Here is a 26,674-nt window from a genome sequence, read left to right on the forward strand (position 1 = left end):
ACAGATATTTCTTAAAGACACAAATATAGAAGTACAAACTTGATGAATCCAGTTCTTGAATTAGGCCAAAAGGCTCCGTTGTGTTCCACAGAGCTTTAATGACGCTGCATGGCCTCGGTTAGCCTGTGTATAATATCGAGCAATAACATAATCTGTGACTTGTAATAAGAATCTTCAAAGCTCTTGTCCAGCATAAACCACATCAAAAGGAAACGTGTGATGCTGCAGGTTATGTAGTTTATTTATGCATCGTGCACAGTGGCTCAAGCAGAAAAAGCCGATTGATTATGCAACCTTTGGAAACATTCATGTTGAAGGGCTAATGTCTGACATTAGACACATGTGACAAAGTCATCCAGGGCCCCGAAGGAACATCCTGTTCTCTAGTTTTTTACAACCTCCATGTCAAGCCTTCCCTATCTAAATACATATAGATTCATACGGGAAGAGATTGATTTCTTCTTCACCTAAAAGTTATTTTTTAAATGGGAAATGCAAGAAGGCCAATATGCTTTTCCTTTATTTTTATGTTTTTAGTCTCTGGCATGTGAGTTACACTGCAAAATGTAGTGCAAAATATACAAATAAAGCAAGAAAACATGATGTATTGTTATTTTAAACAATAGTGTATGGTGAAGTCAGACCTTATGAGTGTACCACAGTGTTATAGTTTTGATTCTGATCTGATTTTACAGTAGTAAAAAGTAGAAGTAGCCAAGCAGACACTTTCAATGAGCTGCATTTGAGAAGCAGGGGTCGGTTCAATGGTTGTGTTTACAAACAGTAAGTTACAGTTCCTGCGTAGTGTATCTTTAAGTCCATTCTTGACCTTGGAAGTAGTTTTTTCACATAAAAACCCCAAATAAAGGTCCACTTACTAGCTTTCTCCAGGGTTTACAGATTTTATCAACTTCATTGTACATTAAATAGTGATTAAAATTGACGATATAACAGCTTCACATGTCAACAAACCTTTTCCATGATGACAATTTGAGCAAACTCCTGTTAACTGTCCTTTAGTCATGTCTTATTTTTATTTCTCCCTATTTAATTAGACTGCCTGAAAGACACACTGGCTTTTTTTTTTTTTTAACCTTTTTCTTCTTTTATTTTCTTTTTTAACTCTTACTCTGTTTTTAGATTGAGTTTTTATTACTATTTTATTGTTTTAGTGTTTTTAGTATTTTATTGTTTTCATTGTTTTTATTTATAACTATATTTGTGTATGATTTGTATTGTATTTTACTAATTGTACAGCACTTTGGTCAACTGAAGTTGTTTTTAAATGTGCTCTATCAATAAACTTTGACTGGACTTGACTTAATTAATTCTTAGTAGGCCTATATTACTTTAGCCTTTTAATGTCTGGGGTAGATGTGTGATTTTTTCTAGATTTTTTTAAATTTCTTGTCTTTCCTATTTGTCTTTGTTCTTCATATTTAAAACATTTTTTTCAACTCCCCCATGTATACTATTGGATGTAATTCCTGTGAGCTGCAGTACCACCCCGCAGCAGCAGGTGGCGGTAGCGCGCTAGCTCAATGCTACATTCCCCCTCAGGAAAATAAAACGAGGAAGAAGAAATCTTAACATCAACAGTGCAGCATTAAAGGAGGTAACGTGCTTTGTGTCGCATAATTGTTTTATATGTCGTGACTTTAGATAGATATTATGCATTTCTCGTTTATAATCTGTACCTTATGGTGCTATTGCGACACAATGTGCCGAAGCAGTTATTAGCTTTACGTTAGCATTAGCGGTCCAGCTAAGCTAGCTGCAGCTAAGATGTAATTATTTGGTGCGTGTGTGGGCGGAAGGCTGGATGTATCATGGAAATGTGATATAATATATTATATTATGATGTATTAGAGAAGTAGGTCACGCTGTATTAGGGTATTACGGCCTGCAGGAGCTGCTGAAGCATTCCGTGGCTTTATATTCTGTTAATAAAACGACAGCTGAGTATTTTTAGCTGCTTTATCACACCTGCCTCATCTCTCTGCAGACATCCAGCAGTCAACATGGACACAAGAGCCTTCAGGAACCCGTACTACGACTATGATGGGAACCCTGCCACCACTCAGGCTCTGTTTGACAGCCAGGGGAAGGTAAAGCATGAAGATTATATGTGATGCATGTGATCCACGTACAGTAAAACCTTGATCATTTGATTTCTCTTCTCTTCTTCAGCTCACAGCAGAGTTCGCCCAGCGGCTGAGCAGTAAGATCAGTGAGCTGTTAGCTGTGATGGAGAACGGGCTGAAGTCTGCCGACCCCAGAGACTGCACCAGCTACACCGGCTGGGCAGGTGATGGCACACTCACACCGCTCAGATAGTCACATCTATGGTGTGGTTGCATTCATTTCACTGCATGTACTAGTTAATATCAAGAAGTAAGGCTGCAAATAGGATTTAAAAAAAAAACAACTTTCTTTTTATTGATTTTTCAGTGAAAAAACATAACACAAAGATATAATTATACGCACAGAACAGGTACATCAGACAGGGTCATCCACAGCAAAACACAATGGCAGGTTTAGTTTTAAACCAGGGATTCCCAAAGTGTGGTGCGTGGACCCCTGGGGGTGCGCGAGATGAAAAATGTAATGGCGGTCTGATAATGACACAATTACATTTTTTTCCCCCACACAATAAAGACGTGTTATTAATTAATTAATAAATACAGGCTATTCAATTTTGTATCATTTTTTGGTCATTTTTGCATGTATTTTGGTCATTTTTGCATCTATTTTTTGGTTGTTTGGTAATTTTTACATGTATTTTTGGTCAATTTATGTCTATTTTGATAATTTTGTGTCATCTTTGGTCATTTTTGCTTGTTTTGATCTTATAATGAAGCGTAGAAGAAGTTATCTTCTTGTTCTAGTATCATTTTTCCAGCCTGTGTTATGATGACAGGTTGTGTTCACTCCACGCTCGTTTAAATTTGCTGCAATTTTTGTTCAACGCAGCTCAAAATATTATAACATTTTCCCAACTGATCTGCTTTCTGCCTCTGATCCTGAGCCTGTCATCATCCTCCACCTTTAATATGGCTATAAAAAATCTTATTGCATTTTGGTTTTTTTGAAGGTGTGGGGGATTTGGGGGTGCGTCAACCCGGTTGGGACATAGAAGAGGGTACACGGCTAAAAACGTTTGGGAACCGCTGTTTTAAACAAATGTCTGGCAGAAATCAGGCTGACGGATCAGGTCTAGGGGTTTTAAGGCACAAGGTCCCTCTCGGTCCACAGTGACACAAAATACCTTCGTCTGTGCTGTCCACAAGGTCAACGGGAACAAAAACAACAACAAAAAACTCATAACAAGCAGAAATGGAATATATATATATATATATATATATATATATATATATATGAGTCAGTGACAAATAAGGATTGGCAAGATGTCAAATGGTGTAACCACAAAAAAATGCTAAATATTAAATACTTCATCCACCTACATTGTATTTAAGTGGACTTATACATATAATTACTTCATTTTAAAAAACATCAAATTAATTCTTTTTTTTTAGTATTTCTACATTTACACATTTCGTCAATATTGAGCAGAACATATTCTAAATACAACCATTTTTTCTTTTTCAGGTTTTGACAAATTATGTAAAATTTGTTATATACCATAGTGTTACAATGTAAATGTGGATTGTATTTGTATTTTTTTCTCATTTTAGTTCGCATTTATTTTCCTGTATATAATCAGATTTTTATGGGGGGAAAATTACTGGTTACACCAACTGACCACTGCGTTAGATCACGTCATTGACCCATATATATATATATATATATATATATATATATATATATATATACTAGGGGAGAAACGCTCCTGACCCAGGGGGAAAATAAGGGGGCTGTCTCATTCTTCCAGAGTTACCAGACTAACTGAATTTCCCCTCGGGATAAATAAAGTAATTTTGATTTGATTAAGCCCTTTTATCATTTAGGCCCATTTACAGAGAATTGGGGTTAGGGGAAGTGTATTTTTAGGAGGAAATAGCAGGTCAACAAAAAATATGCCACATTGAGGTTAGAGGTGTGAGTCAGCGTATCGGCCCCACGATACGATTTTATCCCGATACGATACGATATTATTGCGATATGATATGATATTAAGCTTTTTTCCATATGGTGAGTATTGCGATACAATATATTGCGATTTAACTGTTTAACTGCATTTTGTGTCCACAAAATTAAATCCAATCAAGAATTGTTTTGTCAAATAAGCATAAATTCTCAGTCTATTCATCTCACTTCAGTCTTTTTATTTCTCCACAATGAGAGTCAAACCCACAGACTGACCAACAAAGTATTCAGTCAAACTGAACTTAAAACTTAAAAGTTCTGAATTGGGAGGCAGCCATGTTTGTAAAGAGGAGACGTGGGAACCTAGAGAGCCTGTTTTCTTTCAGATAGCATGATGTCAGAGGTCACATACCGCTTTGAAAATCACCATGAAACATTGAAAAATTGCCCAGTTTTGCAGCATCATTTTGACAACTTCCCGACATGATATCCTGACGCACCTATAGATTCCTCAGATCTGCTTGTTTCTTATGATACCAGAATCTCCAACGGCGAGAAAAAAAAACTAGCTGTTGGAGCGCTAAATATGGATACTTGGCAGCCATGAATCCATATAATATTGCCACATATGGGTCAATGACGTCATCTAACCCAGTGTCAGTTGGTGTAACCAGTAATTTTTCCCCCATAAGAATCTGATTATATACAGGAAAATAAATGTGAACTAAAATGAGAAAAAAAATACAATCCATGTTATATTGCAACATTATGATATATAGCAAATTTTACATAATTTGTCAAAACTTTAGAAATTTTTTTAGAATATGTTCTGTTCAATATTGACGAAAATGTGTAAATGTAGAAATGATAAAAAAAAATGATGTGTATGAGTCCACTTAAATACAGTGTAGGTGGATAAAGTATTTAATATTTAGCATTTTTTAAAATCATTTGTCGCTGACCCATATAATGATTTAATGATTTTTCCCCCACCTCTAATAGAGGTGTTCAGAACATTACCATAAGTTGTTGCAGCAATTTTTAAATTTGAGAATGGATCGAAATGGTTAAAAAACCCACCAAGGATTTAATAATTGAGGCTCATACTCAACATTATGAAACCTGATTCACTGAGACATCTGATACTGTCTCATCTAGCTGAATGATTCATTATTCATCTCCTTCCATTACATGTTTGTATGTGGAATTTTTAAAAAGCCCTTCGTCCAAATTGCCTGACTCATATGTCTTGTTTCGCCAAAATAAACAGTAAAATCCGAATCATTCGGTTATAATTCATCCAATATTTGTTTACAGTCATAAAAGATGAATACATTTAAGGAGCTGTACCAAAGAAATTTGAGCACATTTTGCTTCAGAAATTATTTATGCTTTAATTTTACAGTGTTGTGCACAATAGGGATCGATAGATTTTTCTGTCTGGATGTGATGTTCAGCTAAAATACATTAACTTAAATACATTACTTGCTTAATGTCACACTCAGGTCTATCTTATGGTTAGTTATAACAGCAAGAAGAGAAAGATGGGAAGAGAAATTACTTTAAATGTGTGATTAATATTGTTTTCTAGTGTTTTTGTGTACATTTTTAGTAGCATTTTTGCCTTTTTTATCCTTTCAGCTGCTGTAAAGCATCTTTGAGTACTAGGAAAAGCTCTATATAAATAAAATGTATTCTTTTTTATATTATTATTATTACTGTTATTACACGGAACTGCTGATAAAACAGAGACCTGCACAGAAACGGATTGATGCACTCATGAAAAGCTCCAAAACACCTTATTTAAAAGCATTTAAAGCAAGTTTTGTGTTGAAGTTTGTCAGCGGTACTCTTAAGTACGGCTGGGCGATATGGACCAAAAGTCACATCCCGATATATTTAGGCTGAATATCGATATACGATATATATCCCGATATTTTTATCGCAAAGTGAGAGCAAAAGTTCAGTCAAAGTCAAAGAAAAATATAACATTTCAGAAGTAGTTTAATTGAAACCATTTATTAATGTGAACATAAATATTGTATAGCAACACGAGTATCTTTTTTTAAAATCAAAGCTCCATAAAGTGCACATTTAAATAAAAAAATATCCTAAATAAAAGCTGCAGCTTGCCTGGACGAGAATCACACTGCAAATTTTAACTATATTGATATATGTAATATGGTCTAATTCCATATCACATTTAAAAATATACCGATATATCGCCCAGCCCTACTTTTTAAGCTTGACAATTTTATTCTAAGAATAGATTTATCTGTTACAAAACGTGTTCCCTTTTCCTCCCGTTACGGTTTAAAATCAGGAACATTTCTGGGTTATTTTCAAAGTTTCCAGCATTAACCTGCCCCGTGCGCCCACAGGCATCGCCCTGCTCTACCTGCACCTCCACAACGTCTTCAGAGACCCCTCCTTCCTCCAGCGAGCTCACGAATACATCAGCCGCAGCCTCAAGTCCCTGACCCGCCGCCATGACGTCACCTTCCTCTGCGGGGACGCCGGGCCGCTGGCCATCGCTGCCGTGGTCTACTACCGCCTGCAGAGGGTGCAGGAGACCGACGAGTGCATCAACAGGTCGGAACAATACATAGAAATTAATGCAGTGAATGTTTTAAACGTGGCTGGGTTTGTGCAGCATTTGCTAACAGGAACAAAAGTCTTAAAACGTCAAGATAGCTATATTTTATAGTTTCTCAGATATGTACTTTCATACTTTTTCCTGTAATTTTTGCTTCTTTTATTCCCGTATTAGGGCGTTGTGATAAACCCTGTGAAGCACAAGCACTTTTAGGGCTTTTTTTCCCCACGTTCACCGCAATATATAACCCTCTTTAATATATAGATAGATATATAACCCATCTCTTTAACCCATTTAGGGCTAAAACGCCTGTAAAAAATGCCTGTAAAACCTCTGGGCGATTTTAAAATCAGCCCCTAAAACCTGAAGTTTTTCTGTAAATCCAACAGAAGTGTCAACTCTTCTACTAAATAATAGATTTTCAGCCTCTGTAGCAGATAGAAATGAAATTCAAAAAGTATTTGAGAGCTTATAGCTGTTATATCTGAGCTCCCTCCGCTATAGTCTTCCACCATGATTTCAGTTCTGGAAAAGTCCCACGATGCATTGCAACACTCCTACATGTATTCTCATTTTGTGTCTTTTTTTAGTCATTTTGTCTTTTTTGATCATTTTGTGTCTTTTTTTGGTCATTTTGTGTCTTTTTTTGGTCATTTTGTGTCTTTTTTTTGTCATTTTGTGTTTTTTTTGTCATTTTGTGTCTTTTCTTGGTCATTTTGTGTCTTTTTTTTGTCTTTTTGTGTCTTTTTAGTCATTTTGTGTGTTTTTTTAGTCATTTTGTGTCTTTTTGTGTCATTTTTTTGTCATTTTGTGTCTTTTTTTGGTGATGATTTCATTTCTGGAAAAGTCCCATGTTGCATTGCGACACTCCCACATGTATTCTGATGCATTTCATTGGCCAAGAGACCGAAAATAGGTGGAAAAAAAACTACAAATACTACAAAACGACGTATCCGCTTTCCCGGCTTTAATGGTAGAATAACACAACACCCCCCCCACCCCCCCACCCCCGGTTTTAATGGTAGAAATGCAGCAATGCTTTCCCGCCTTAAATGGGTTAACATAGTTATACTGCCTTAAATCATAAAAGTTGAAAAAACTATTTAATTTAATAAAAACATGAAACATGATGTAGAATTTTTAAGAATCTCTACTAGTGTTACACATATTAGGGAAAAATTGGGCTTCCATGTACTGTAAATATTGAACAATTAATATTTTTGCAACCTTCACTTCCAGCCTCTCTTGTCCTCTCCTCTCTGGTCTGTGTAAACAACCTGCAGTTCAGTCCATGTTTCTCTGAATTTTTGTCACGTGACCGCAAAGTCATTCATAATTCATAAACAATTTCTCAATAATTCATTTTTTTTAATTACAAATGTAGAATCCAGTGATGTGGATGGAATAAACCCACCAGCAGGGTTGTTGTAGAAAAAAACAAAACAAAAAGTTTATCACTTAAATAAATATGTTTTTTCACAGTATTAAATAGAATGTAGGCTGAAAAGCATGTATTCTGTTCTTTGTTTTTCACAGCACCACATTTTTTTGTATGCTGTAGAGCAGGGGTCTCAAACTCAAATTACCTGGGGGCCGCTGGAGGCAGTATCAAAATGACAGAAAAAAAACCTAAATTACTTAAAAAAGACACAAAATTACAAAAGAAGAGACAAAATGACAGAAAAAAAAAACCTAAATTACTTAAAAAAGACCCAAAATTCCAAAAGAAGAGACAAAATGACAAAAAAGGCACAAAATTCCAAAAAAACCACAAAATGACTGAAAAAACAATAAATTACTTAAAAAAAGACACAAAATGACCAAAAAAGGCACACAATTACAAAAAAGACACAAAATGACTGAAAAAAACAATAAATTACTTAAAAAATACACAAAATGACCAAAAAATACACAGAATTACCAAAAAAGACACAAAATAATTTTAAAAAGACCCAGTTATTTTAAAAAGACACAAAATTACCAAAAAAAGAAACAGAATTACCAAAAAAGACACAACATTTTTAAAAAAAAGACACAAAATTATTTTAAAAAGACACAAAATTATATTGAAAAGACACAGAATTACCAAAAAAACAAATTAAAGGGACCTTCCACAATAACACGGTAAAGTGCCATTCATATAAAACTCACATTAAACTTTCATATCAAGGTGGGGGCCACAAAACATCATCACAAGGGCCGCAATTGGCCCGCGGGCCGCGAGTTTGAGACCCCTGCTGTAGAGCAAGACTTCTCGTTGTTGTTTTCCAGTCTGGATAAACACTCTGACATGTAGCTGTTAGTGTTTGGGAACATGCTGCTTGTTTATCTGTTGATTGAAGGAAGCGGAGCCGCAGCTGAGTCTATCTATCTATTATCTACTGTCATTCACCGCCATGATCACATGTATTACACTAATAATACACAGCTAAAGGGCATCATGGGGTGGTTTACTGGTGCAGTAACCAAAGGTCACGGCGGTTCATGAGTTGTGTGTCTCCCCAGACTGCTGCAGTTCCTCCCCGCCGTGTTGAAAGGAACCGGCGGGCTGCCTGACGAGCTGCTGTACGGCCGCATGGGTTACCTCTACTCCCTCGTCTTCATCAACCAGCAGCTCGGCCAGGACAGGATCCCGCTGCAGTACATCCAGCAGGTGAGGCCAAAGGAAAACACGTCATGGCGGGGTGAAGTGGGACAGGGGGACATTATTTATCCAGGACAGGATCCAGGATCATCCAGGGCTTCTTTAGCAGTACTCTGTGGAAGAAAAGGGTTTGGGATAATAAAGATAAAGACTCTTGGAACAAAGTGATTTAGTTAATAAGGAGATTTTCAGGTCATAAACCTGCTTCTCTAACTTGCCTTGTTCAGGGTTGGTACGGCTGCTTGAAATCTTAAAAAAATGCTTGAATTTAAATGTATTTTCAAGGTTTAAAAAGTGCTGTTAGTGGATTTTGGATAAAGTGCTGGCCAAAAAGAGAAACAGAATTACCAAAAAAGAAACAAAATTATTAAAAAAGACACAATCATTTTAAAAAGACCCAAAATCATTTTAAAAAGACACAAAATTACCCAAAAAAGAAACAGAATTACCAAAAAAGAAACAAAATTATTAAAAAAGTGATAAACCCTGTGAAGCACAAGCACTTTTAGGGTTATTTTTTTTTCCCTGTTCACTTCCTCTCGCCTCATTTTTCACCACAATATACAAGTCTTTTAATATAGTTATATTGCCTTCAATCATAAAAATTGAAAAAACTAGTTTCTTCAAAAATATGATGAAGTGTAGAATTTTTAAGTGTTACGACAGGGTTGGTACGGGTGCTTGAAATCCTTGAAAATGCTTGAATTTAAATGTATTTTCAAGGTTTAAAAAGTGCTGTTAGTGGATTTTGGATAAAGTGCTGACCAAAAAGAGAAACAGAATTACCAAAAAAGAAACAAAATTATTAAAAAAGACACAATTATTTTAAAAAGACCCAAAATCATTTTAAAAAGACACAAAATTACCAAAAAAAAGACACAAAATTACCAAAAAAAAGAAACAGAATTACCAAAAAAGAAACAAAATTATTAAAAAAGTGATAAACCCTGTGAAGCACAAGCACTTTTAGGGTTTTTTTTTTTTTCCCTGTTCACTTCCTCTCGCCTCATTTTTCACCACAATATACAAGTCTTTTAATATAGTTATATTGCCTTCAATCATAAAAATTTAAAAAACTATTTTCTTTAAAAATATGATGAAGTGTAGAATTGTGTTACGACAGGGTTGGTACGGGTGCTTGAAATCCTTGAAAATGCTTGAATTTAAATGTTGAATTTAAAGGTTTGAAAAGTGCTTTGATTTTGGATTGAGTGCTTGTAAATGCTTGAAATTCTTCCTGTATTTCTCTTGTAATCTGACTTTATCCATCTATAGACTATAGATCAGGGGGGGGCAACCTTTACTAACTAAAGAGCCACTGTTGGCCCAAAAAAAAGAGAAAATCGCGGAATGGAGCCGCAAACCTTATATTGAGCCTAAAATGAAAATTAAACAGCCTAATAAGTCTAAATTAGCCTACCAACATTATTAATAGTCACATTGAGCATTTATTAATGTGATTTTAAAAACTAGTCTATATCGGGGAACTAAAAATAACTCAAAGTTGGCAGAACTTAAAGGTTAAGGCGCCGGGCCGGAGACTTTCGTAAGTTATGAAACATATTTCAGTTGACTTAAATGTCAAAACTTTTTTTAATATGCTGTAAAAAGGCTATACAATTTTACAATTGAGTAATACAAATAGCTTTTGGTCCACACCATCGATAAATGAACATTTTAATGTAAAAATATGTATATCATTTTTTATGTCTGTATGAGCCCCTGCAGGCGGCCTAAAGAGCCACATGGGCTCTGGAGCCACAGGTTGAACACCCCTGCTGTAGATAATCACATGTTCAATGTAAAAAATAATGAGTAGCCTATCTGAAATGAAGACCGTTCCTCCTAACAGTGTAACACCATCGCTGTTGGTTTGGTTCAGTGAAATCTCCCCCTTTTAGTATTTAAGTACTCATCTAAAACATGCAGTTTACAACAGGTGGAAGATGCTGGAAAAGCTTGAACATTTACCTTGAAAGTCCTTGAAAAATGCTTGAATTTGGCCACTGCTAAAGAAAAAGAAAGACAAAGTTTCTAAAAGAAACACAATTAACAAAAAAGACACAGAATTATGAAAAAAAAAACACAAAATGATTTTAAAAAGACACAAAATTACCAAAAAAGACACCAAATTACCAAAAAAAGAAACAGAATTACCAAAAAAAGAAACAAAATTATTTAAAAAGACACAAAATCATTTTAAAAAGACACAAAATCATTTTAAAAAGACACAAAATTACCAAAAAAACAAACAGAATTACCAAAAAAGAAACAAAATCATTTTAAAAAGACACAAAATCATTTTAAAAAGATACAAAATTACCAAAAAAAGACACAAAATTACCAAAAAAGACACAAAATTAACAAAAAAAGACACAAAATTAACAAAAAAAGAAACAGAATTATTTTAAAAAGACACAAAATTCCAAAAAAAGACACAAAATTACCAAAAAAAGACACAAAATTACCAAAAAAAGACACAAAATTCCAAAAAAAGACATAAAATTACCAAAAAAAAGACACAAAATTACCCCCCCAAAGAATTAAAGTAATTAAAGGGACCTTCCACACACAACACGGTAAAGTGCCTTGAGAAATGCTTGAAATGGACCACAGCTAAAGTGTACTACCTGCTTGCTGCGATCTTGATTTACCATTGGACTCTTAATTTGTTTGCTCTTGCCCATATTGATGTCCACTTGCTCTAATTCATCTCCATCGATCTCTTTCAATTGCACAGATTAGGTGTGTTTGTGAGGCGGGATGTGTTATTTCCCCCTTAGATCAGCGAGGCCGTGCTGCAGTCCGGCGAGCTGCTCAGCAGGAAGTTCCGCGTCCAGAACAGCAGCCCTCTGATGTACGAGTGGTACCAGGAGCAGTACGTCGGCGCCGCCCACGGCCTGGCCGGCATCTACTACTACCTCATGCAGGTAAGGCATCTACTACTACCTCATGCAGGTAAGACATCTACTACTACCTCATGCAGGTAAGACACCTACTACTACCTCATGCAGGTAAGACATCTACTACTACCTCATGCAGGTAAGACATCTACTACTACCTCATGCAGGTAAGACATCTACTACTACCTCATGCAGGTAAGACATCTACTGCTACCTCATGCAGGTAAGACATCTACTACTACCTCATGCAGGTAAGACATTACTACTACCTCATGCAGGTAAGACATCTACTACTACCTCATGCAGGTAAGACATCTACTACTACCTCATGCAGGTAAGACATCTACTACTACCTCATGCAGGTAAGACATCTACTACTACCTCATGCAGGTAAGACACCTACTACTACCTCATGCAGGTAAGACATCTACTACTACCTCATGCAGGTAAGACATCTACTACTACCTCATGCAGGTAAGACATCTACTACTACCTCATGCAGGTAAGACATCTACTGCTACCTCATGCAGGTAAGACATCTACTACTACCTCATGCAGGTAAGACATTACTACTACCTCATGCAGGTAAGACATCTACTACTACCTCATGCAGGTAAGACATCTACTACTACCTCATGCAGGTAAGACATCTACTACTACCTCATGCAGGTAAGACATCTACTACTACCTCATGCAGGTAAGACATCTACTGCTACCTCATGCAGGTAAGACATCTACTACTACCTCATGCAGGTAAGACATCTACTACTACCTCATGCAGGTAAGACATCTACTACTACCTCATGCAGGTAAGACATCTACTACTACCTCATGCAGGTAAGACATCTACTACTACCTCATGCAGGTAAGACATCTACTACTACCTCATGCAGGTAAGACATCTACTACTACCTCATGCAGGTAAGACATCTACTACTACCTCATGCAGGTAAGACATCTACTACTACCTCATGCAGGTAAGACATCTACTGCTACCTCATGCAGGTAAGACATCTACTACTACCTCATGCAGGTAAGACATCTACTACTACCTCATGCAGGTAAGAGATCTACTGCTACCTCATGCAGGTAAGACATCTACTACTACCTCATGCAGGTAAGACATCTACTACTACCTCATGCAGGTAAGACATCTACTACTACCTCATGCAGGTAAGACATCTACTACTACCTCATGCAGGTAAGATAGATAGATAGATAGATAGATTACTTTATTCATCCCCGAAGGGAAATTCGGTTGTCACAGCAGTTCGGTATTCAAGTACGATAAAATACAATAGAATAAAATACTGAGGTAGCATAAATAAAAACAACAATAGAAAAAAACACAGAATAGAACAAGGACACTAAAGAAGTTAAAAAAGAACATCGGTTGGTAGGATGGTTGGCAAGATGAAGGTTATTATACTGATGATATGATGGCAACAATGCTATAGTGACTAGACGGTATATAATAATAATAATAATAATAGTACAGTATATATTATATATAATATAATATGTAATAATAGATAATAGACAATATAGAAATAAAATGAAAAGTATAAATAAAGTAATTATTAGTAAAATAATATGATATATAATATATAATAATAATAGTTATAATAATAATAATAAATAAATAAGGCTGGTAAGGCCGGTATAATAATAATAGTACTATATTACAGTATATAGTAACAATAGTAATAATGGCAGCAACAGTATATATAATAATAATAATAGTAATAGTATTAATAACATAGCAAAGTGTCGTGCATAGATTTAGTGCAAAGCTTTAGTGCATTTCAGTAATGTTGGTTCTGGCAGAGGTAGATGAGTTATAGAGTCTTTTATTGCAGAAGGAAGGAAGGACTTCCTGTATCGTTCCTTGGAGCAGCAGGTTGGATGAGTCTGTGGCTGAAGCTGCTCTTTAGCTTGTCCAGTGTTTTGTGGAGGGGGTGGGAGGGATTGTCCATGACTGCCAGCAGTTTTGCCAGCATCCTGTCCTCCACCACCTCCTCCAGCACCTCCTCCACCACCTCCTCCACCACCTCCTCCACCACCTCCTCCACCACCTCCTCCACCACCTCCTCCACCACCTCCTCCAGGGTGACAAGCTTGGAGCCAACAACAGACTCCGCCTTCCTGATCACTTTGTTCAGTCTGTTGGCGTCCTTTGCTTTGATGCCCCCCCCCCAGGACACCACAGCAAAGAAGATGGTGCTCGCCACAACAGACTGATAAAACATCTGCAGCATTTTGTTGCAGACATTGAAGGAGCTGAGCCTCCTCAGGAAGTAAAGCCGGCTCAGGCCCTTCTTGTAGACGGCCTCAGTGTTGGTGGACCAGTCCAGTTTATGGTCCAGAGACCCCCAGGTACTTGTATGTGGACCAGTCCAGTTTATTGTCCAGAGACCCCCAGGTACTTGTATGAGGGTACCATCTCCACATCCGTCCCACCGATGCTGACAGGAGAGGGCGGGGGCTTATTCCTCCTGAAGTCCAACACCATCTCCTTCGTCTTCCTCACGTTCAGCTGCAGGTGGTTCTCCCCACACCACTTCACAAAGCGGTCCACCAGGTCCCTGTACTCAGCCTCCCCTCCGCCCTCAACACACCCCACAATGGCCGTGTCATCAGAGAACTTCTGCAGATGACACGACTCAGTGCAGTACTGAAAGTCAGCAGTGTATGTGGTGAAGAGGAAGGGGGACAGTACAGTCCCCTGGGGGGCGCCGATGTTACTGATCAGACGATCAGACACGCAGTTCTGTAATCTCACAAACTGCTCGTCAGATAGACATCGACCCAAGTGATGAGGGGAGCGCCCACCTGGGTGCTCTCCAGTTTGGCCTTCAGCAGTCTGGGCTGGATGGTGTTGAAGGCGCTGGAGAAGTCAAAGAACATGATTGGGACTGAGGTGTTGGGTCTGTCCAGGGAGGAGTGAGCCCTCTGCAGCAGGTAGATGATTGCATCATCAACCCCAACACGGGGCTGATATGCAAACTGCAGGGGGTCTTGTAGTGGGCACACCAGCTGTCTGAGGTGTGCCAGGACCAGTCTCTCCATGACCTTCATGATGTGAGAGGTCAGTGCTACTGGCCTGTAGTCCTCCAGTGCAGCAGGATGTCCTTTTTTGGGCACTGGGACCAGGCAGGATGTTTTCCAGAGCACTGGCACTATCTGGAGGTGTAGGCTCAGGTTGAAGAGGTGCTGGAGAACTCCACAGAGCTGGCTGGAACACGCCTTCAACACATGAGGGCTGATGCAGTCCGGTCCAGCAGCTTTCCTCTGTTTGAGCCTCTCCAGCTCTCTCCTCACCTGGCTGGAAGTGATGTGGAGTCCAGACTGGGGGGTGGGGGGTGTCGGCGGTGATGGTGCAGAGAGGTGTCTGCTGCTGGAGGTGGTGGGGGGCTGTGGGGGATGTGAGGATGTCCTGGGGACTGGAGGTGTGAAAAGGTCTGTCGTCAAAGTCAGTGGGGGGGTGGGCGGAGGTGACGGGGGTGGTGTGGGGCAGGGGGTGATGGGGGTGATGGGGGTGATGGGGGAGACATCTACTACTACCTCATGCAGGTAAGACATCTACTACTACCTCATGCAGGTAAGACATCTACTACTACCTCATGCAGGTAAGACATCTACTACTACCTCATGCAGGTAAGACATCTACTACTTCCTCATGCAGGTAAGACATCTACTACTACCTCATGCAGGTAAGACATCTACTACTACCTCATGCAGGTAAGACATCTACTACTACCTCATGCAGGTAAGACATCTACTACTTCCTCATGCAGGTAAGACATCTACTACTACCTCATGCAGGTAAGACATCTACTACTACCTCATGCAGGTAAGACATCTACTACTTCCTCATGCAGGTAAGACATCTACTACTACCTCATGCAGGTAAGACATCTACTACTACCTCATGCAGGTAAGACATCTACTACTACCTCATGCAGGTAAGACATCTACTACTACCTCATGCAGGTAAGACATCTACTACTTCCTCATGCAGGTAAGACATCTACTACTACCTCATGCAGGTAAGACATCTACTACTACCTCATGCAGGTAAGACATCTACTACTACCTCATGCAGGTAAGACATCTACTACTACCTCATGCAGGTAAGACATCTACTACTTCCTCATGCAGGTAAGACATCTACTACTACCTCATGCAGGTAAGACATCTACTACTACCTCATGCAGGTAAGACATCTACTACTACCTCATGCAGGTAAGGCCGCTCTCTGATCAGGAGAACCAGCAGCCCGGGGCCAGATTTTGGAGCCGTTTTCTACAATAACGTTGCTTTATATACCTTAACTACAGTAGATAGCCATTAGCCTACAGTCATACATTACACTACCATCTTCTGACCAAAGTATGTTACTGCAGCTTTGTTTATTCGCTCTGAACCAGTTGATGGAAACGTCCCTAATTTTCGCCTTTTCTTTAACGCGACATTTCAAATATTTGCTTCAAAATTCACTTTAATGGAAACACAGCTTAAGCAATACAACCCCAATTTCCCCAAAACGTTTGGACAGTGTGTAAAATGTGAATAATAATATTGAACAATTAATATTTTTACAATCTCCACTTCCAGCCTCTCTTGTCCTCTCCACTCTGGTCTGTGTAAACAACCTGCAGTTCAGTCCATGTTTCTCTGAATGTTTGTAACACTAACGTTGCTTTATATACCTTACCTACAGTAGATGGAGGTGGCTTGGCCCCAGCTACCAGACTCCATTGACAAAAACAGTCATTTTACCTCACAGAACAGGAGTTGCTGCCTGATCAGTGAGTTTTATTTTATTTAAGGCTTAGCAAGATGGTTAATTAATTAATATCTCAATAACACACTGATATATACTATAATGATGATGTCTTTTTATTATATTGATATTTAGCTGCACTGATATGAAACCGTGAAGAGACACCAGTGTTCACCATTCAGAAGCCCTAACAAGTGAACATTGGGCATATTGGACTGCTCATAAATTGATTAACAACAGGCATTATCATCAAAATATGAACTTTCTGACAGTCCTTGAATGTGTCATAGTTTATGAAAGTTTACGTTAGAAAAAGTGACCAAAGAGGACAGGAGAGGTAGTAAAAATGTAAATAGTTCAAATGTACAGCATGTAGAGGCCCATTTTTTGTTTTTCTAATATTCATGACACTTGTGGGCATTTAGAAAAGTTGTATGTATAGATTTTATACAATACTTTAAATAAGTTTTAAAAAAACAATTTATCAGAGAAAAATTTAACTTGCGTTTTTTCCCTTTTTTTATGATGTATGTTATTGTAACTGTTATTCTGCACAAAAGATGATTTTTCCCACTTCTAGCCCCATTGTGCAGATTCCATAGAGCTGCAGGACTTGTATATACCAGTGAAACACAAGGGCACAGTGAGTTAAATTAGTAATCTATTTACTGGTAGTCAGAGCAGGTTGACAGGTTAAGAACGTGTTAGACCCACCTTCAAAATAAAAGCAAACACATGTAGCTTTCAAAATCAGAGCACATGGATGTGTTAGCAGAGTCCACCACAGAATTTACAATAGGACTGTCAAAATAAGAGCCTTAAATAAAACATAGAAGAACCCTTATTCTGCTTTACAATAATTCTCTAAAATATGCAATGATTAAGATGGAACAGTGGCATTAGAATGTGTGAGAGGCACCAAATTTAGGCTTTTAGGGGAAAAATGTTCTCCGGCTGAGCATGCCCCCGGACCCCCCTCCTTTCTTTGGGTCCCCCCATCATAGTCTCGGAAAATCTCGTGGGAAACACTGGTCCTAAAGGCTTGACAGACGCGTCACCCTAAAGAGCAAGACACATTTTCTAAAACAAAAGGGAAAAAGAAGGACGAGCCACAGCAGCAAACTCTGGAAGCTGCCTTCCAACCACGAGAAAAATTCCCCAAAGACGGCGTAAAAGCAAACAAGATAACAGACAAATTCCTGGAATTTATTATCCTGGATGACCAACCCGTCTGTTGTCTGACAGACCACAATAACCACAATGATAATCATATCACAGTCATGCAGGTGTAGTATGATATTTTTATTTATAACATTCTGGTATCGGATCGCTACTCGGTATCGGCCGATACCCACAGCACAAGTATCGGGAGGGAAAAATGGTATCGGAACATCTTTAATCTAGAGTCCTATTAATCATTTTGACTTTAGGTTTTATCTCCAAATACTCCTGTACACATGTTCCTTCTTCATCATGGTGACCACGGTGTGTTGTGTCCCTGCAGCCCGGCTTCGTGGGCGTAGAGGAGTACGTACACAGACTGGTGAAGCCCAGCGTGGACCACGTGTGCCGCCTCAGATTCCCCACAGGGAACTACCCTCCCTGCATCGGGGACGACCGGGACCTGCTGGTGCACTGGTGCCACGGATCCCCCGGGGTGGTCTACATGCTGCTGCAGGCTTACAGGGTAAACACACTGCAGAGACACTTTAAACAGCAGGATGGGATCACTTTATCAGCTCCAAAAGCTCATTCTGGGAGATATTCACAGAGTCAGAGTGCCATCTAGTGGTGACGTTCAGTCATTTCAGGCACTTAATGTTGATATCATTGGGTTCATATGATTTGATTCAATGCCTGTTTATTTATATTTTTTTTATTTTGTCTTATTTAGAAGTAGTGGTAAGAATCAACCCTTACATTTATTTATTTATTTATTTATTTATTTAACTAGTTATTTGTATTATTTGATTTTGTGTGTGCATAAAAGCATGGGCAATGCCTATTTATTTTATTTTTTATTTTGTCTTATTTAAAAGTAGTGGTAAGAATCAACCCTTACATTTATTTATTTGTTTATTTATTTATTTAACTAGTTATTTGTATTATTTAATTTTGTGTGTGCATAAAAGCATGTGCAATGTAATGTTAAATTTTATTTTTTAACAACCAGCAAAATGGGAAAATACGGAAGATGATTAGGGCCACACATGGAAAATATATTTGAGTTCTGACTTTATTTTCAGAATTTGGACTTTAAAGTCAGATTTCTGACAATAAAATCAGAACTCAAATGCAACATTCTGCAAAAATGGAAAATGCAATTTGATGCAAATTTGCTGTTTTTAAAGTAAAAAATTCTGACTTTATCCCCAAAATTCTGACTTTACACTTTTGAGAATAAAGTCAGAGCTCAAATATTTTTTTCATGTATGGCCCTAATCATCTTCCGTAGAAAAAAAAACCAAATAATAAAAATTAACCAAAAAAAAACAAAACAGAAACAAAACAGTCCTGGTTAAAGAATGATATAATAATAATAATAATAATATATTCTAATATTTATATATAAAAAAATATATAAATATTAGGAGTAATACAGTCTTTTAATGCTTCTGGCCTTTCCCTGATAACTCCACATTTAATGTCAAATTTTGCAGCAAATGCGACTTATTGAAAGTGTTCTCAATGACCGATCATTATATTTCCGAGGTTGATTCAAGGCTTGAATTTTGTCCTATGTTATTCCTGGATTGTTATGTCATTTTCTGTATTTGCGTTTGATATATGACTGTATTATTCCCCTGTCCAGGCCTTCGGGGTGCCCCACTACCTGGAAGACGCTCTGCTGTGTGGAGAGGTGGTGTGGCACTACGGCCTGCTGAAGAAAGGCTACGGGCTGTGTCACGGCGCGGCGGGGAACGCCTACACCTTCCTGGCTCTCTACAGACAAACGCATGATCCCAAGCACCTTTACAGAGCCTGCATGGTGAGAGACACGTTAATCTGATCACTAAACACCATTTACAGCCGTTTGAGTGCAGTGGATCCATCTTAATTAGCATCCAAATACTTGATTAATGTGCCAGCTGCTTGACATTGAGGAATTGTGTTTGGGAGTTGTTTTCTCATCGGGTTTAAGATTTTTTTGCATCGTTATGTTAATTAGTGATGTTAAGATTCATGCATGAAGCGGGGTACAAGTGTGCACCGGATGCAAGGGCGCCGCCTCCTCTCCACTGCTGCAAACTATGCTAAAAATATTTAAGAGCCGTGTTTCCTTTAGGGGGAAAAGTGGCCACCGGGAAAGTCTCAGGCCACGCCCTCTCTAAAGTCTCAGGCCACGCCCTCTCTAAAGTCTCAGGCCACGCCCTCTCTAAAGTCTCAGGCCACGCCCTCTCAAAAGTCTCAGGCCACGCCCTCTCTAAAGTCTCAGGCCACGCCCTCTCTAAAGTCTCAGGCCACGCCCTCTCTAAAGTCTCAGGCCACGCCCTCTCTAAAGTCTCAGGCCACGCCCTCTCTAAAGTCTCAGGCCACGCCCTCTCTAAAGTCTCAGGCCACGCCCTCTCAAAAGTCTCAGGCCACGCCCTCTCTAATGTCTCAGACCACACCCTCTCAAAAGTCTCAGGCCACGCCCTCTCTAAAGTCTCAGGCCACGCCCTCTCAAAAGTCCTCTCACTCTGCGTGTCTCCATTACAAAAAGGCCCCCAGAGGGATTTAGAGACTCTGGAGGTGACGTTTGGTTTTCGACCGCCGCGTAATCGATTAGCGACAGTTTAGACCGTGACGTCACGTACGCAACGGACTAAACACGGGAGACTCAACTGTGACCGCCATCGATAACTGTGCACAACGTCAGCAGCTGATCATAAACAAAGCAGCATGGCTAATTATGCACAGCGTCTCCGCTGATCATAAACATAGTGATGGTGAATTAACCGGCATCACTAACTGTGCACAGAGTGTCCGGTGCTTGTTGTAAACAAACAGAGATCACTAAGTGAACACCTCCTGCAGCAGCAGCACATACACACTATACTGCTACAGAGCTAACTGTTAGCCTATTAGCAATTTGCAGACTGGACACTAAAAAGTTAACATCCCCTCCGGCTCTGCAGCTGGGAGAGACTGCTGCAGGAGGACTGTGCTGATTCGACTCGTTCTTACTCTTCTTAACGCAGCATGTTAAGAAGAGTAAGAAGGAGTCTCTAATAACACCAGAAAAAGTCGCCGGATTTGTCTCCAGTCTCTTTTTTCAAAAATAGTCGCTAAGGGGGTCTGAAAAGTCGCTAAATTTAGCAAAAAAAGTCGCTAAGTTGGCAACACTGCTTCGCCTGGCTTTTACAAATGGCGTGTGTTGTTGTCGGTGCTACGTCACATCCTGCTTAGCGTTCTATCCAATCAGTAACCAGGCTTTTTACAGGGACGAAAAAAGTCCCGACAAAAGTCCGCTCCGGACGGCTCGTATTGAAATTAGGAGCGTTTCGGCGAGAGAGACCCGCCTCATTCTGGGTATTGGGCATTATATGGGTGGGTATTAGTGGAAACAGCCCTAAAGGCGCCGTATGGGGAGGGAAGGGTTAGGACCATTCTAAGGGGCCCTAAAAAAATATTAAACTTCAGTTAAGTGTTTACAACATTATATTGAAGAGATTTCTTTCTTCACAATGTGCTAAGTCTCATGAGAATTTCTTTATTATTAGAAAATTAATTACTTTATAAAAAAAAAAAAAAAAGATACAATTCTTTCTTAACTTTAAAATTTGCTGGAAATTTATACAAATAAGCACACATTTAATGAACTTCTAATTTACATATCTAAACATAACATTTCAGAAAACATTTAATGCAAAAGAGATTTGTCTCGACGTAAATAACAAACAGGGGAAGTTTCATAGTCACACAAGTATAAAAAATAAATTCCCCTTTTCACCTCTAGTGTCAGTTTAATCAGCATCTCACTGCTTGTTTACCTGCTCAGCCGATATTAAAAAACTCATATATGCTGTTGTGTGATGAGAATACAACGCCACAATAAACACAAGCCCTGTTTGTTTTTTCCACCTTCAATACCTCGTCTTTCCTTTGCTCCCTCTGACTTTGATGCGAGACGTGAAAGTCGTATTAAACTTAGCTCAAAGGACGACCAATCACAGCGCGGCTGGCCCGTCGCCAGCGTCTGGAAGGGAAATGATTGTAGAAACGGGGCCATGTGAGAGGCACGGCCTTTTATGGTTATTGACAATAGGTTGGGAGCTGTCGGTGCGAGTCGGCGTCACAGCGGGCCGGGCCGGGGCCGCCAGCGCTCTTTGGATGCACTCCAGGTGGCGAGAGTCCCAGGTGACCCATCATTAATATGAATCTATTCATAGAGGATGGAAATAGACTCTTCAGATGTCTTTCCTGAGCTCCTGCAGCTCCCAGCGCAACACGGAGACACCGTGGTCACAACGTGACGCCTCCACAGATGCTCCGGTTTCACTGAGAGGAGCACAGTTTTTAGCAGTTGTTGACATTGCTCGCCGTTCCCCCGGGACGCCCGCGGTCCGACGCCGTGTCACGATGTGATTATGACATCATCTCTCTCTTGTTCCTGCAGTTTGCTGACTGGTGCATGAACTACGGCAAACATGGCTGCAGAAATCCAGACACTCCCTTCTCACTTTTTGAAGGTAATGCATGATGACGTGGCCCACTTTCCAAAAATACCCTCTTATTATGTTTATTATTATTATTGTTATTATTATTATTGTTATGGCTTGGGTTGTTCAAAATATTTTGGAGCTGATTCAATGTAATCAGTGGCGGTTCTAGACCAGTTTTACTGTGGGGGCCAAGGAGGGGCCAGTGTTTAATCAGAGGGGCACATTAGCACATGAAAAAATGGCAAAGGTGATATTTAAGCATTCAAAATCTTTGAATGTCTTGAAAAAGACACAAAATGACCAAAAAAGACACAAAATGAGAAGACAGAATAACCAAAAAAAACCCCACAGAAGACATAAAAATGACAAAAAAAAGACACAAAATGACAAATAGACACAAAAAAGACACATAAATGACACGAATGACAAAAAAAAGACACAAAATAACTAAAAAAGAAAAAAAAAAGACTTACAAAGACACGTAAAGACATGAAAAGGATTAAAAAATGGACAAAATAGCCCAATAAGACTCCAGAGAGTTAAACTATTATACAATGTAACATTCTGGGTTCCTTTTGTGTGCAATGAGATATTGTTTGAACAAAAAAAAGGTTAGAATTGTTCCATTGTTTATCGTTATAAATTGACCATTTTATTATTAATTTGACACAGGGGCCACAGCCACTGAATGTAATTGCACTACTCTTTTTTTAAATTAAGTGTCATTTGTGTATATTGTGAAACAGACAGAATTACAAAAAAGATGGTTTAGCCAGAGGGAAGGGAAGGGAAGATTTTAACCAACTAGATATCAGAACTAAGTAAAAAATGATGTCTAGAATCTGTTTATTAAATTGCCACAAGGGGGCAGCAGACAGCACATTTGTTTTAATTTGCTTCCCTGTTTATTTTTCTATTTAATTTTCCCCTTTTAAAAAAAAAAAAAAAGAATTCTGCATTGTTTTCTTTACTTCTTTATATATTTTTTCTTTAACAAATAACTCAACAAAATATCTTTGATCTCTTTTATTATTTGGTCAATTATATTGACTTAATTTGTTTTTTTCTATTATTTACCTTTGAATTAATAACCTGAATTTGCTTTCCCTTTTATTGACTTATTTGTAAAAAAGAAAGAAAGAAAGAAAGAAAATCATTTAGAAAACAAACAAATAGGATGGAAATTAAATATAAAAATAAAAATAATGCAATAATAAATTAACAAACAGATATATACGTTGGTTAATTTATTACTATATATATATATATATATATATATATATATATATATATGGGAAATATTAATATAATATAAAAGTATTTTTCAATAGGTTGTTAAAATGCTCTAAAACATCTTTGATCTCTTTTATTATTTGGTCTAATTTATTATTATTTCTATATATTTTGTATAACTTTACAACTTGGTTGATATTGTTTATTTTGACAATTTATTTTTGTTTATTGTTTATTTAGATGCATTAATATTCCTATACTATTAATTTCAATTTTAAGTTTTTATTAATTCTATTATATATATTATATAATTATATTATAATAGAATAATTATAATATTTTTATTAAAAAAATGTTATTATTATTATTATTAATATAATATAATTATATTTTATTTTCCTAGATATTGCATTTTTAAAAAGACAATTTTTAAAAATAAGTTCACTAAATGCGTTATGTTTCAAAAGTCGATTAATAAATGTGTTAAATTACCAAGATTTAAATATTAACCTATATAATTGTGATTATGATTTTGACCCTAATCAAGCAGCTAGTCTGAAATATTAACATGCCTATTTAGATTTTTTTTTTAAATGGCAGATAAAATATCCAGCAACAAAAAGAAGCATTAAATAGAATGTTTTTCTTCCGTGTGGACAGGCATGGCGGGCACCATCTACTTCCTGGTGGACATCCTGCAGCCAATGAAAGCTCGTTTCCCAGGGTTTGAGGTGTAAGAGTCCTCCACAGGTAGTCCCACCCACCCACCCACACCGTGGATCAATGTGACCAGGAGAAGATCCACTCGTGCTCTCTGTCACACTCATGCATGAAATTTCACAACAATCAACAGTGTGCCATGTTTTCCCTGCTCTTCTCTTCTGGGACTTTACATGTTATTAACAGAATAAATCTTACACTCACACCTCGACTCTCATGATTATCTCAGCGGGATGTCACGGGGGAGAGCTCGCCTCGCTTTTCGGTTCCATTCTTGGGGTGTAAAACTTTGCTTTAAAAACTGCGGCTGTTGTTCAGATTGTGACGTATTTTGAGGGGTTTAAGCAAAAAGGCAGGAAACTAATTTTCTGGCTCTAAAAACAAAAAAAAAATGCGGTCGACCTAAATAGTGGTTTGCTAACACTTAACTGTACATTTCTATTATTCTGTACGCTTAATATTTTAGAAGAAGAAGAAAGGAATGCTTTAGTTTGCTGTTCTGTTTTTGTTTTCCGCACAGCGACGCTAGTAACAATGCACTAAATATAATCCAGTACAAGCTGTGCCATGTGTTAAGGGATTAACCCCAGAGTGTAAACTGTTGACTGTCCTTTGCACTGTCTGAGCAATAAACCATGTGTCTTTTTCCAGCTGTCGCTCTCTTGTCCATTTCAACCTCCTGCTCTTCTCTGGGTGTCATTCATGGTGAAGCAGCAAGAAAAGGCCACAAGGGGGCAGCAGAGAGCACACACACATTAATATTAGCTTCATTGTTTATCTTTATCTTAGTTATTTATTTACCTTTGGTTGAAGTCCCCTATTTATTTACTTTTCTATTTAATTTCTCTCTTGTTTGTTTAAATATTAATTAATATATTGAATTTTTTTATTTCCCCTCTATCTATCTATATATATATATATATATATATATATATATATATATATATATATATATATATATATATATATATATAGATATATATATATATATATATATATATAGATATATATATAGATATATCTATATAGATAGATAGATAGATATATCTATATATATAGATAGATAGATAGATAGATAGATAGATAGATAGATAGATAGATAGATAGATAAATATATATATATATACATATATATGTATGTGTATATATATATGTATGTATGTATATATATGTGTGTATATATATATGTATATATATATATATATATATGCATATATATGTATATATATATATATATATGTGTGTATATATATATATGTATATATATATATGTGTATATATAATTTTTTTCTGCATTATTTTCTTTATTTCTCTTTTTTTGTTTACAAATAAGACAATAAAATGGAAATGAAATGGGAAAGTAAATACAGGTTATTTATACAAAGGTAAATAAATAAAAAAAAGTCAACAGTATTTTAACAAAATTATGTAATAGTGAAGGATAAAAGACATCAACATCACCACATTTTTTCTAAAAACAAGATGTTTCCCAAAACACCGGAAAAAAATAAATAATATTCATGATGATATGAAAACAAAACAATAAAAAAAAATCCATATGTTAATCTACTATCATGGAGGAAAACCCGCAGGTTTTTTTTTTTTTTTTTTTTTTTACATTAATGAAATGAAAAGTGTCTCTGCAGCTCAGAGAAGGAGGACCAGGTCCTCATTAGGAGCAAAGCTCTGCACTTTGACACAGGTTTCTATATTCTCTGTCCTCTTTTCCTCGGCTGCTTGGCTTCTGCTCTGCTCTTATTCCAAATAAGGCTCATGTGACCAGCCACCACACAATGCCACCGCTCTTTTTTAAGCCCGCTGCCCGTGCTCCTTTATGACCCGGCGCCAGCTGGGGTCTCAGGAGGAGGAGGAGGAGGAGGAGGAGGAGGTGGAGGAGGAGGAGGAGGAGGAGGTTACTGTACCAGTGGGTCTTCAGGAGCGGGAGCGCTCATTTTCTCCACCCCCATCTCCACAGAGTGGGCCGGCCGGCGGAGGAGAAACCCAACACCTGCAGCAGGAACGGAGTAAAAATAGAGCTCATCTGTCCGGGGAGCGGTCTCAGACATGTCTGTCACTCTGGACTCTTCTTCTGCAGAACAT

General features: G+C 37.8%; 1 protein-coding gene across 2 annotated transcripts; it reads left to right on the forward strand.

Moving 5' to 3' along the window:
- Positions 1 to 1,540: 1,540 nt before the first annotated feature.
- lancl1 (LanC antibiotic synthetase component C-like 1 (bacterial)) lies at positions 1,541 to 25,224 on the forward strand. Of its 2 annotated transcripts, none has more exons than XR_009389965.1 (10): positions 1,541 to 1,615; positions 2,006 to 2,108; positions 2,191 to 2,308; positions 6,429 to 6,639; positions 9,149 to 9,296; positions 12,028 to 12,217; positions 18,481 to 18,663; positions 19,789 to 19,965; positions 22,576 to 22,648; positions 24,515 to 24,613. XR_009389965.1 is itself a non-coding variant. In XM_059327892.1 (10 exons), exons 2-10 carry the CDS (start codon positions 2,022 to 2,024, stop codon positions 24,589 to 24,591), a joined length of 1,221 nt encoding a protein of 406 aa, XP_059183875.1. In that variant the 5' UTR covers positions 1,541 to 1,615; positions 2,006 to 2,021; the 3' UTR covers positions 24,592 to 25,224. The 2 variants fall into 2 exon arrangements, 1 of the variants encoding a protein (XP_059183875.1); XM_059327892.1 differs by having other exon boundaries at positions 12,071 to 12,217; positions 24,515 to 25,224.
- Positions 25,225 to 26,674: the final 1,450 nt, after the last annotated feature.

This window comes from Centropristis striata, chromosome 24 (assembly GCF_030273125.1).
Source record: "Centropristis striata isolate RG_2023a ecotype Rhode Island chromosome 24, C.striata_1.0, whole genome shotgun sequence".
In the NCBI taxonomy this organism is placed as follows: Eukaryota; Metazoa; Chordata; class Actinopteri; order Perciformes; family Serranidae; genus Centropristis; species Centropristis striata.

Coding starts and splice junctions, on each gene's coding strand:
- lancl1 (XM_059327892.1), top strand. CDS start 2,022: ATGGACACAAGAGCCTTCAGGAACCCGTACTACGACTATGATGGGAAC. Junction 2,309..6,428: donor CAGCTACACCGGCTGGGCAG/GTGATGGCACAC, acceptor GTGCGCCCACAG/GCATCGCCCTGCTCTACCTG. Junction 9,297..12,070: donor CGCTGCAGTACATCCAGCAG/GTGAGGCCAAAG, acceptor TTTCCCCCTTAG/ATCAGCGAGGCCGTGCTGCA.